Source organism: Petaurus breviceps, unplaced genomic scaffold, assembly GCF_028583685.1.
Source record: "Petaurus breviceps papuanus isolate PSGF00001 unplaced genomic scaffold, PetGlider_PUasm1.0 188, whole genome shotgun sequence".
NCBI classification, from domain to species: Eukaryota; Metazoa; Chordata; class Mammalia; order Diprotodontia; family Petauridae; genus Petaurus; species Petaurus breviceps.
Window position 1 is genome coordinate 42,062,843 of NW_027185804.1, and position 13,675 is coordinate 42,076,517.

The 13,675-nt window shown below is 37.0% G+C and overlaps 1 protein-coding gene and 1 pseudogene across 1 annotated transcript; one reads left to right on the top strand and one right to left on the bottom strand.

The window, feature by feature from the left end:
* Positions 1-3,918: 3,918 nt before the first annotated feature.
* LOC138163363 (olfactory receptor 5T9-like) lies at positions 3,919-5,137 on the bottom strand. The gene has a single exon (XM_069090876.1). The coding sequence runs from the start codon at positions 4,867-4,869 to the stop codon at positions 3,919-3,921; it is 951 nt and encodes a 316-aa protein (XP_068946977.1). The 5' UTR covers positions 4,870-5,137.
* A 4,448-nt stretch (positions 5,138-9,585) lies between these two features.
* On the top strand, positions 9,586-11,021 carry LOC138163608 (ras GTPase-activating protein-binding protein 1 pseudogene; annotated as a pseudogene).
* Positions 11,022-13,675: the final 2,654 nt, after the last annotated feature.

Sequence of the window (13,675 nt, forward strand, 5' to 3'; positions counted from 1 at the left end):
CTCTCTCTCTCTCTCTCTCTCTCTCTCTCTCTCTCTCTCTCTCTCTCTAATCACAACAACCCTATTAAGATGGAGTTCTCATTATCATCAATTTATAGTTGATTAAACTCAGGCCAAGAGAAGCTAAATACAATACTGAGTCACACAACTAGTAAGTGTCATAAGCTACAATTGAACTCAGGTCTTCTGGATTCTAGACCCACAACTTTATCTACAGCACCTCGAGATGCCTATAAAAAGAACATATTTCAGGCACTAAATATATCTTTGTTGAGTATAAAAGAATCCTTATTCAATTCTAAACAGGCTTATATATCCATAAGAGGAAGGAAGTTATACCTTGCAATGGTAAAGTCATTGTGTATCAACTTTTTAGGAATAAACCGTATTCTCGAAGCATTTGGTTTGTTTCTTGTGTAAAAATAATTTAACATGAAGCAAGATCACCTATGACGCATGCAATTGTGTGGGAACTGCTAGGGACCTGCTTCTGAGAGAAGACTTTTTGGGTTCCCTTGCCACATTGTAGCAGCAAGCACCCCAGCAACCCCAGGGTGGCTGCCAAGACAGATTCTTAGATCTGCTTTTCTAAAGGAAAGCAACTCAAAATGGGTTAAAAATCTCACTTTAATCAATCAAATATATCATTTACCTTGTTCAGGGGAAAAAGTCAGCACACAGACAGATGTTACAAGAAAACAGAAAAACATATTAAGCAGACAGGCCTCCAACTGTCTTGACTATTACATCCCTACCTAATTAGTTACCAGAAAGGAAAGCATCAACATCTGGGTTTTCAAAGCTGCGAGACTCTCAACAGCTGCCCAGAGTCTCATTTGGTCAAATCACACAACATTTCTCAAAGAGAGCCCCAAAACAAAGTCTCACATCAGGGATTATATAGCCTTCTCCTGGGTCACAGAATGTAACAACCCTCTTGACCCACTGCCCAATCACAAAGCACCAAGATGTGGACATTCCTGAAAAATAACCCTCCCACCACAGGTTCCAGGTGCACTTAACCTAGGGGCAGAGAAGATCTTAAAAATTTACATTCCTATTACACATATGGTCCTGGGCAGGATTGGCAGGATCTTCCTGTTGACTGTGTAAAAATAACTGGCTGAGTCTTTAAAATTACTAAACTGAAACAGCTTTGGTATCCAGGATTACAAGCTTTGTTGACCCATAACATAGGCAATCTTTACTAAGTTGGGTGAAGGAAGGTCCATCTTCCCTTTGCCTTTAGCCTTATGGACCCAAAAAACAGACTTGGGGTTTTGGTCATGTTTTATTTGTCCTTTTCAATTTTAGGGACAGGGAGCTGAGTCTCAGACTTGGGAACTCAAGCCATGGGGATTTTGGAACCAGATTTCAAAGATAGATATTGCTTTCTAGTTCACCAAAAAACCCCTGAGAAGACAGGGCACCAGAATGTAAACCCAGGAAAGCTTAGAACTTGGAACCTGGTGAAGTCAAGGGATGGCAGGGGGGTGGGTGAAGGATGAAGATTTATGTTATATAAGAATTATGTTAAACTGTGAACCTAATCAGCTTTATTTCCCTAGAGACAGCAGTGGTAGAGAGGATGTCATTACCAGCAGTTATTGGAGGAACAGTATGTACACATATTTTTTCTTTCCATAATTTTGAAGTAAATATTCATTTGAAAAAATAATATATGATAATATAGCTAAATAGAACTAGGGGAGTGTTGACCCCTTATTGATCAAACACAATCAGTGGGCCCTTTAGTCAAGGCAGAAATGAGCTAAGAATATCATGTAGTATGGGTGAAATATTACCCACCTACCTGGAAGGCAGTGGAGACAAGGACATTTCCTGTGACACTTGGGAAATCTATCCCCAAATGCAGACATATCATTACTTCGGTGCTGATTAAAGGATATCAATGTAAGTAACTAAATAAATGTTTGTTGGATTGGATTGGACTAAATATGATTGAAAAATGCTCACAACAACCAGAATGTTTCCACTTTCAGTTCCATAGAAAAGTATTTTATGTTGCTCTTCGACAGAACTTTGATAAATGAAAATGAACACATATGTATTTATGTCAATCCCAATCAGATAGATCAGTATAGGTCATCTTCACCTATTATAAGGAAATTCTAGAGCAAGTATCACATGCCTCTGCTATTCATTACGTGGATTTGTTCAACTCAAAGAACCTGTACTTGGAAATGTTGATGTTCACCTTGGTAGTTGAGGGCATTTGCCCTACCTATAAAGCCGGCAAAAATATTCAATTTTTGATGATTCTCAAGAGTAGACAAACTTCTGCTTTCCAACTATGTCTCTGTTTACAGAGGTTGCACCAATTCTAACTGTGAAATGTGTATGTGCAATTTCATTTTTACTCTCCTATAATCAGTTCTCAAGCCCCTGTCTCAGGCAATCTTGACATTATTCCTGAATTTACTATGACAAACAAAACCCTACTTATCTTAGCTTGGAAAAATAATTCTATTTGCCACATGAACAGACCCACCATGTTTAGCTGAATAAAGTGTTTGATAGACATAAAATAAATACAAATAAATAATAATAATGTTTTGTGTAATATTTTGGTGTCGAAAAATTCTTTACATAGATTCTCTCATTTGATCCTCACAGAAACTTTGTAAAAGGGAGACTATCACTGTCCTTTTTTTTAATATGAGAAAACTGAGGCTAAGAAAAATGAGGTGACTTGCTCAGGGTCTAATACCTATTAATGTCTGAGCCAGGATTTGAAATCAAGTCTTTGATAGTCAAAGGAGATAGTTACATCATTCACAATATCACATTATATCCCCTGGGGTAATAAAAATACTGTATTCCTTCAAGCTCACAACGACTCCCAAATGCAAACAACCATCCCCCCATCTATATTTTTCCTTTACTCAGGAGTCATGGAAATGCTCAGTTTAATCAATTAATCAACAAGAATTTATAAAGTGCTTATTATATGTTGGTCACTGTACCAAAGCCCGAGAGTACAAAAAAAAAAATAACCTGCCCTCAAGAAGCATAAATACTAATAAGAGAGACAACACACATATAAATAGACTCAAATAAAATTCATACACAATAGCAGTAAAGCAACTTTCATTCCCTTTATTCTTATACGAGACTCACAACAACATGGTGAGGTAGGTGCTACTATTTTATGGATGGCTAAATGACCTTCTGATAGACAGCTAGTAAGCATCTGGCAAAATTTGAATTCAATTCTTCCTGACTCCAAGTCCAAAACTTACTATTATTACTAAGCTAGCTCCAAGAAAAAAAAAAAACACCTTGTCTTCCCCTGGGAGGAAAAAGAAAAAAAAATATATATATATATGCATACACACACCCATATACATATATATGGGTGTGTGTATGTGTGCGTAATAGGAAATAAGTTATACATTTTGATTACTATTACATTTTATCAGAATGAGAGGACCTCGGGGAACTGTCATTTCACCTTGACATAGCACATATAAAGCAATGTATCATTTTTTTTCTAACATATGGATATAACTAATAACAAAGGTTGATGCATAAGCCTGTAGCTTCAGAAAAGTACAATGAGATTGATTACTACTAATTGTAAATATATAATCATGATAATAATAACTAGCCTTCCTATATGTTTTAAGATTTGCAAAGTATTCAACAAATATCTCATTTGATCTTTGTATAATTATAGCACTTGTCAAGTGTTTATAAATGTCCCCATTTTACAGAAACTGTGCTGAGAGAAGTGAAGATATTGGTGCAGGGTCACACACTTAGTAAGTATCTGAGGCAAACTTCGAATATCAGATTTTCTATCTCCAAGTCCAACACTCTGTCCACTTTATTACTTAGCTGCCTAGGTGAAGTTTAACCCTAATTTTCCCTATTACCATATTATACTTTTTACTTCTAACACGGACAAGATACATTATGGGTGAACCGGGTTCTCTCCAAAACTTTTTTCACTGCCTCTTTCACATCTTTGTTTCTCAGGCTATAGATGATGGGGTTCAGCATGGGAATCACAATGGTATAAAATACAGCCACCACCATGTCATGGCTCAGAGAGTAGCTGGAAGTGGGCCTCAGGTACATGAAGAGGATGGTCCCGTGGTAGATCGCTACCCCTGTCAAATGGGAACCACAAGTAGAGAAGACTTTCTTTCTCCCTTCAGCTGAGCGGATCCTCAGAATGGCAACTAAGATGAAGCCATAAGAAACCAGGACAATCAGGATGGTGAAGATCTCAATTGAGCTCACAAAGATGAAAAGCAGAAGTTCATTGAGATGTGTGTCAGAACAGGAGATGGCCAGAAGTGGAGGGATATCACAAAAGATGTGTTTGATTACATTGGATGCACAAAAGGATAAACTAAATGTAGCCACAGTATGCAAAATGGCATGTGACACACCCCCTACATATGAGCCAATCATGAGAGGAACATAGACTCGTGGTGACATGATGGCTGTGTAAAGCAGAGGGTTACAGATCGCAATGTAGCGGTCATAAGCCATAGCAGCCAAAAGGAAACATTCAGTGCTGCCAAAAGTAACAAAGAGAAGCATCTGGACAACACAACCAGAAAAGGAAATGGTCTTATTCTCTGCTAGGAAATTGACCAACATCTTAGGTGTGACCACTGAGGAATAGCAAGCATCCAAGAAAGACAAGACGCTAAGGAAATGGTACATGGGGGTGTGGAGTCGGGAATCGACAACAACTAACACAACTAACCCCAGATTCCCCACAAGGGTAAAGAGATAGATTGCAAAGAACAGCAAGAAGAGAATGACTTGGAGAGCTAGGTGGTCTGTGAAGCCAAGTAGAACAAAGATGGTGACCTCAGTGTTATTAGGCATGTTTTCTTTTGTATTTATCCAACTCTGGGGGTACAAGAGAGTTGCAAGTACAAGTGAAATCTGCAGCAATCGATCATATTATAGAAATTCTAAGCCTCATGAACGACCGGTGATAACATTGTGATGATTCCTTTGATATCTTTCCTTACAACAAAAAGTGAATTTACTGAATCCTCTATGAATTTTCATTGAAAGGTTATTTTTTAGTGAAAAGATGAACCCATGATCCTTCTTCAAAAGCTAAACAGAATCATGTAATAATATACTATAATTAAGTTCTCAAGAAACTTCTCCTTTAAGGTACTTTAAGAAGAACTCTTCATCTATAAAGAAAGAGACTTTAATTGGAAAACTTTGGACATTAGTACCACTGGAAGCCACTTGTGATCTCTAAAAATATGCATGGTTTAAAAAATTTTCTAAAGGTCATAGTGCCTCTGATTACTGGTTCTGAGCCTAGAGAAAACAGAAACATGGAACTAAATTCTAGTTCTGCTACTTACTACCTGTATGATTGGGAAGTCCTTTAACTTTCCTCATTTGCATTTTTTTTCTTTTTTTTTGCACAAAGGCATTAATTGTGTAGCTACTCTGTGGTCTATTCCACCCCTAGTGGTATGATCCCATTAAATGATTAAACTTAATTTCAAGATTTATTGTTTTCTGATACAAAACTTAAAGACTGATAGATCTAGTAGAGAATCTTAGTACCTCACAAAGAGTAAGAGCTGGAAGATGTCAGAGGGCATCAAATCCAACCCTTGGACATGAATCCATAAAACATAAAGGACAAGTGGTTATACACATTCCATTTGAAGATGACTAATAAAGGGGAGCTCAACACCCTCAGAAGCAAAATGATCCTTTTTATTATTTGTTGCTCTGATTATTAGGAGAGTATACTTTACATACAAACTGACTTATCTACAAGTATCATTGTCTTAGTTCTAACATCTAAGGTCAACTGGGAGAAAATGTACTCCTACATTCATATGGCAGATACATCAAGAAGGACTGCTATTCTACCCTCCCCAAAATTCATTTTTTTCCAGAATATATATTTCTAGTAATTTAAAAAAATCTCTTCATGGTATTTTCTCTAATTTTTTGACCATTCTTGTTGAATTCCTTTGGATTAACTCTGGCTTGTCAAAGTCTTTAAAATGTAACATCAAGAAGTTAACACAATATTCCAGATTTGATCAATTGAAGTATCATACAATAGCACAGTAATTTTCTGTCTTGACACTCTTTCCTTTTGTAAGGTAAAATATGAGGTCTAGAAGAAATATTAAAACAAAATAAAACTTACATTTTATGCATTGTGTAGCACGTAAGGTTTATAACTTTATAATTTAAAGCAATCCAGTCAGGTATGTGTTTCAAGTATTGTTATCTTCATATCATGCTTGATGAAAATGAGTCACAAAGAAGAAAAGTGACTATTATCAAAATATACCAGCAAACAATATGAGAGCTACGATACTAACACATTTATCTGTGTTCTAGCATTTAATAAATGATTGCTGACTGACTCCAACTACAGCATGCTGCCTGCACCATTTAGTGGCCTCTGGGAATACTTGGTGCAATTCTTATCTCACAAGTTTTTGCTATGCAACTTTAGAAGAAAATCATACAAGTCACTGGGTTTCTATTTCATCAATTTTAAGGTGAGGAGGTTAGACAATAGTTATTGCTTCTGTGTCTATGATTCTATGTCTATAGAAGTATTCTTACTTAATAGTAACGCTGTCAAAAAAAAAAGAAGGGAACTATATGTAGGTATTTGGAAACAAATCTATAATCTTCAAATGGAGTGCAAACACAGGGATCATGTTATCTTCATCTTTGCATCTTGCAAAGTAACTAAAGGAGGTTCAGTGCCTGTTACATAATAGGCATTTCATAATTATTTCTTGATTGTCATTAACACTTCCCTGAATATGTGAATATATTCCCATGAATATATGAAAATAAACCTTATCAAAGTGAACTAATTCTCTACAGTGAAGTGTAGATGACATGATCATAAAAGAATGAAGTGCAAAAGAAAAACAAATTTAGATTGGAATTTCCATCCTTATAGTGTGTCACAAAAAAGAGAAGGTAGTTGACTTAATGAGAAAGGATGTACTCCAGATCAGAATTAGAAAATTCCTGTGATTCTCCCCAGGTCAGATCTAGTTTCAAAATTGTCCATCCTACCTGTGGAATAGAAGAACAGAGATTGTAGGTTGAGTAGATTATGAGTGCCACGTATTTAAATTACTTACATGTATTTTCTCCTAATTATTCAGTGTCTCAGTGGGGAAAATTCCTAGAGGGATGCCACTTATTCCACTTCTGGGATAAAGAAGCACTTACAGATTGTAAACAAATGAGTAAGTAGATCTTTTAGGAGATGAGTGGAAATGCTGAAGATTACTTTCTGAAGGGCCACTCCTCCAGGATTATGAAACAGAGGAAGTATGTAATAGAAACATGTTACAGTGGAAGAACATTAAATAGGCAGTAAAATGTTTTGGGTTCTCGTCACATCTCTGCCACTTTTTTATGTGACATCATAAATACAGAATGTATGTTCTCTGACCATCAGATTTTTTTTTCTTAAAAAAAAGAGATCACAATATCTGCCAGATTCAAAGGACTCAGAGGTTTTTTTTTTTCTTTTTGTTTTGTTTGAAAAGCACTAATATCTTTGGAGTCCCATTCAGTCCTTTCACTATTGTCTTTTCATGCAATGGAAGAAGCCCTGGTTTCTCCAAGAATATGTCAAAGGACTAAAGGTTCTTCCAGAGAACCGTTCTATACTTAAAATGCATTAAATGAGGATTAGTGGCCGGTTTTATTTTTCTGACATTTTAGCTCATGTATTAGCTAAACAAATGAAAGCCTTTTAAACACTCCAGAATATGGCTCCCACATATGTTTCAAATCTTATTATAGGTGATGTATTTTTATATAGTCTCTCTACTAGACAAATTTGCTGAGCACTTGAGAAATAAGAAGGAGGCACTTGAAATTCAACATGAGAGTAAGCTGCCTGCTGAAAAACTACAGAAAACAATAAGTTAGCAAGTATTTGTTAGCAGAAGAGGAAATAGAATGTTTAAATCACCCTTTCTTTAAAAAAAAGAAATTAAAAAACATCACAGAGCTTATGAAGAAAAAAATCACCAGGACCAGATGAATACACAAGTGCATTATACCCAATATTTAAAGAATAACTAATCCCAATACTATATAAACTATTTGAGAAAATAGGAAAAGATGGAATCTACCAAAATCTTTTTATGACACAATATGGTACCGAGACCTAAACCCAGAAGAGTGAAAACAAAAAAGGAAACTCTAGATCAATTTCCCCAATGAATAATGATGAAAAAAAATAATAAAACACTAGCAAGGAAATTGCACCAAAATAGCACAAAAACCATACATTATGACCAGGTGGAATTTATATCAGAAATGCAGGGCTGGTTTAATTTTAGGAAAATTATTAGCATAATTGTCCATAGCAATAACAAAATCAACAAAAATCATGAGTATCTCAATAGATACAGAAAAGATTTTGGATAAAATATAATAAGCATTACTATTGAAAACTCTAAAAAGCATAGGAATAAATATGTATATATAAATAATTTCCACCATTATTCAATATTTTTCCCTATAGCAATAAGGAAAGAAAATGAAAGTGAAGGATGAGATACAAAACAACTTGACGATATATTTAGGAAATTCTGTTATCTAAAGCAAACTAGTTGAAATAATTACAAACTTTATCACTGTTGCAGGTTATTGTGGTGAGTAAAATGAAGTTGAGGCAAAGATTTTTTGGAGACCAACATAACAAGGTGTGAGATCATAAATATAGAACATATGTTCTCGGACCATGATATTTTTTAATTTAAAAAATTAGATAATAATATCTGCCATATTCAAAGGATTCAGAGTTGCTGGGGTTTTTTTCTAATGCTCTAAAACTAAAAGTTTTGAGGGGGCAAGATCACAGTTTATTAAAAGTGACCTTATAGTCTTTACTAAAATGGGTCAATCTGGCCTCCTCAGTTAGGTCCGGGACCCAGATGATCAATGAAAAATAATTGTTTTTATTGAGGAGCAAGAAAGGAGGAGGGATCTGGAGCCTGTGAGGTAAGGACATAGCGACACAGTCTCAGCCCTGATGCTGCCACTGCCTTGGCCCAAAGACCGCTGAACCTGCATTCGGGTGGCCGCTTCCACCGCTCACCCTGGGTACAGAACATTCTGTCATGTATAAAAATGAGCTGGTTCAGCAGGCCAAATTGGCTAACAGGCTGAGAGATATGATGACATGGCAGCCTGCATGAAGGCTGTAACTGAGCAAAGAGCTGAATTATCCCATGAGGAGAGGAACATTCTCTCTGCTGCTTACAAAAATGTCATAGGGGCCCAAAGGTCATCTTGGAGGGTTGTTTCAAGTGTTAAGCAAAAGATGGAAGGTGCTGAAGAAAAAAAAACCAGCAGATGGCCCAAGAAGACAGAGAGAAAATTGAGACCGACCTAAGAGATGAATGCAATAATGTGCTGTCTGTGGTGGAAAAGTTCTCGATTCCTAATGCTTCCCAAGCAGAATGTGAAGTTTTCTATTTGAAAATTAAGGGAGGTCACGTGAGAGAATTTTGCTACCCAGCCTACTTCGGAGTGAAGACTCTCCCTGTCCTGCTCAGCCTTGCAGGTTGCAGTTGACCAAAGAGATGGTTATGGAGAAGCCAAGTCCCCTGCAGGTCAGGCTGGAATTTGTGAGACAGTATTATACTCTGCTGAGCCAGGGACCAGACATGGTGCATAGGTTTTATGGAAAGAACTCATCTTATGTTTATGGAGTTTTGGATTCCAATGGAAAACCATCTGGTGCTGTCTATGGACAAAAAGAAATCCATCAGAAAGTGATGTCCCAAAACTTTACAAATTATCACACTAAGATTCGTCATCTGGATGTTTCCACTACTCTCAATGATGGTGTTGTGGTCCAGGTGATGGGATTGCTGTCTAATAATAGCCAAGCATTTCAAAGATTCATGCAGACATTTATACTTGCACCAGAGGTTTCTGTTGCAAACAAATTCTATGATTATAATGACATCTTCCAACACCGACATGATGTTTTTGGTGGTTTTGTCACTGAACCTCAAGAAGTATTTAAGGTAGAAGTAGAAGAACCAGAGGAAAGACAGCAGACTTCTGAGGTAGCTCCTGACAACTCTGGAACATTTTATGAACAGACTGGCAGCAATGACCTGGACGAGCACTTAGAGGAGCCTGTTGTGGAGCCAGAGCCAGAGCCAGAGCGTGGGCAAGAAGATGAACCTGAAATTCATGAAGAAAAGTCTGAACCAGCTTTGGAAGAGCCTGTTTCTGAAGAGACTCCAAAGAGCCCATCTCTGGTGCCTGTGGATGCTGCTCCAGCAGTAAAGGAGGACTTGAGAACGTTTTCCTGGGTATCTATGACCAGTAAGAGCCTTCTACCTAGTGGAGCTGTTCCAGTGTCTGGGATACCACCCCCATGTTGTTAAAGTACCAGCTTCATAGGCTTTCCCAGAATCAAAACTGGAATCTCAGACATCACCATAGAGGCCCCAGAGGAGCCAGAGAGTGAGGGAACAACGAACTAATATCTCATCCCAAAGGGGCCCCAGGCCAATTCGTGAAGGTGGTGACCAGGATGATTCAGATACAAGAATTGGGAGATATCCAGAAAGTTATCAGCTTTTTGTTGCAAATCTTCCACATGATGTGGACAAAGCAGAACTGAAAGATTTCTTCCAAAGTTTCTGTGTTTTGTTCAAAGGTTATGGGAATATTGTGGAACTTAGAATGAATAGTGAAGGGAAGATACCCAGTTTTGGTTTTGTGGTGTTTGATGATGCAGAGCCAGGTCAGAAGATGCTTGGCAGCATGCCCATCATGTTTAGAGGTGAGGTGCATTTGAATGTTCAGGAAAAGAAGACAGGAGCAGCCAGAGAAGGTGATGGTCGAGATAACTGACCACGTAGACCAGGAGGCCCACGAAGTGGGCTAGGTGTGGAATAAGAGGTCCTCCCCATGGAGGAATGTCCAAGAAACCATGATTTGGAGCTGGAAGGGGGATTGGTCAGCGTCAATGAATTTGGCACATAAATCTTCACATGATGGCACAAACTTTTGCTCCTGCAGCATTGGGAATTTCATCCTTGGATATCTTGGAATGTGACCCTACCCTGTCATATAGACTACTTATGTTTGATACCATTTCAGGCCCTTTTTTGTTTCTGTTAATGTTGTGTGTCGGGGGGGGGGGGGAGGAAGGGGGAGTGACCACGTCTTTTCCTGTCCTCAATCTGGAACAGTGCTCTGTATTTTGTGAATGATCACTTATAATTTAAGTGAGCAGTAGCAGAATCATTTCCCTCTTCCTCAAGTGTCATGTACAGAGTTCTCTACTCAAATGTTGTGTCCCAGGTACTAAGACCTTGGGTAAGATGACTATGTTTTTAATATTGTTGTTTGTACAATAACTATTTTTTACTAAAGAGTTGTTTAATAAATATTAATTGGATTAGGGTTACGTGATCTGAATCAGTTGAAGTTTAAATGTGGCCAATCATCTTCACCTTCCTGGATTTGGCTTTGTTCTTGGTTCAGTTCATTTCAAGGATAACCATGGGGTGATTAAAAAAAAAAAAAACTTCTTCTTTCAAAGACAAATTGTAGAGATGGCAAATATTTTTGCTCTTGAAAAGGCGCAACTTTGAAAAGAGCAAGATGGCTTTTGCATACTTTCTACTCTGTTGGGTTGGATGTGGGAGGTGCCTTCTTCAGGTATAGACCTCTCTCTGAATAATCCCCCAAATTGTTAAGCTATTTATTTCCCACAGCAGCCTCTTTACACATCACATATGGGGTGCTATAAGCTTGATATTTCCTCTTAAGTTTGTTTCTCAGAAATCTGGCTTTCTACCACAGAAATCTGCTTTCTCTTTGTTGTTAATTGTTCCTGAATTACCCTTTGTATCATGTCAGTTAAGACAAGTTTCAAAGTTTTTACACACTCATTGTTTGAAGATCTCTGGCTAGAGTGACTCTAGTACTTGCTAAGATATCTCATGCTTTGGAATAAAATATTTTGTAGATTTTCCTAAGTCAAAATCTGCCTCTTTTAACTCCTACTCATTATTCTTCATGACAGGAGTACAAAGCTCATCACCAACCTTGTTTTGCTTATCACTACCCTTTCTCAAATGTGATAAACCGAATGGGAAGGTAAGGGAATAAATATTTATCTAGTACGTGCTAGGCACTGTGCCAATAGGTTTTTTTTTCCATTTTCTTTTTACAAAAATCTCATTTAATACTCACAACAACCCTATTAAATAGGGGTTCTGATTATCACCAATTTATAGTTGATTAAACTGAGGCCAAGAGAAATTAAATGTCATGCCCAGATTCACATGACTAGTAAGTGTCATAGGCTGGAATTGAATCCAGGTCTTCTGGAATCTAGGCCCACCACTTTATCTTCAGCACCTCCATTTGCCCATAAATAGAACATATTTCAATAATTTTTGTCTTACCAGATAAGTGTATATTGGGAACTATAGTACTTTCCGGTCAAAATCTTGGTGAGCCAGTATCTTTCTACCTAGATTTGTTTGTAGGGTGTATTGGAGCAATTTATTGCTCAGTACTCATCCTTACTCATTGAATACATTCCTCAACAGTTTTATCAGTGAGACTTAGTTTACCCTTAATCTCTGGCTCTGGGTGAAACAGGATTCTTTAGGCTACTGGTTGGTAAATAGTATTCCTTAGGACTCCAATTTGACAGTTTACTTTTTCACTCTATAACTATAATTCTCCTCTGTAGTCCCTTCTTGCATATCTTTATTAGAAGTTCTGATTTGTTTATCTATTAAACCACACTATCCATACTAAGAGGCTCACCATCATGTTTAAATCATGAAAAAAGTGCTAAAGAACTCAGGACATATTCAATATGTTAAAGATACATTATTTCCTTAAATTGAGTAGTCACTTTGCAGATTGCAATTTTTCTACAATTTCACAGATTGTTTAGGGACTTGATTGGTTTGTGTGTATGTGTATGTATGTATTGCAAACAAGCAAATAGAGATAGAGATAGAGCGATATACCTCATCTGGTCATCCATGCCTCTTCAAACACTGGCTGGCCTTTAGACAACAAACATGTAGTCTCTCACAATGACTTCTTCAGAATTTTCAATTTTAAAAGACCTGCCAATTTATAATCCTAAAGTATATCCTTTGAGATACTAGTATCCTCTTTAAGACTACCTGACACATCAGAGGAATACTTTAGTAGAGGTTTAATGTTCATAATACTAGGCACTAAATAAATCTTTGTTGAATATAAAAGAATCCCTATTCAATTCTGAACAGGTTTATATAAATACAAGAAGAAGGAAGTTATACCTTGCAATGATCAAGTGATTTTGTACCAACTTTTAAGCAATAAACTGTTTTCCCAAAACATTTGGCTTGTTTCTTTTGTAAAAATAATTTAGCATGAACCAAGATCACCTATGAAGGAGGTAATCATGTGGGAAATTCTAGGGACCTGCTTCTGAGAGAAGATTTTCTGGGTTCCTTTACTACATGGGTATGGGCAGGCTCTTCCTATTGACTGTGTAAAAAGAACTGGTTGAGTCTTTAAAACAACCATACTGAAACAGTTTTGGCATCCAGGTATAAAACTTTGTTTACATAATATAGGCTGTCTTCACTAAGTTGGGTGAAAGAAG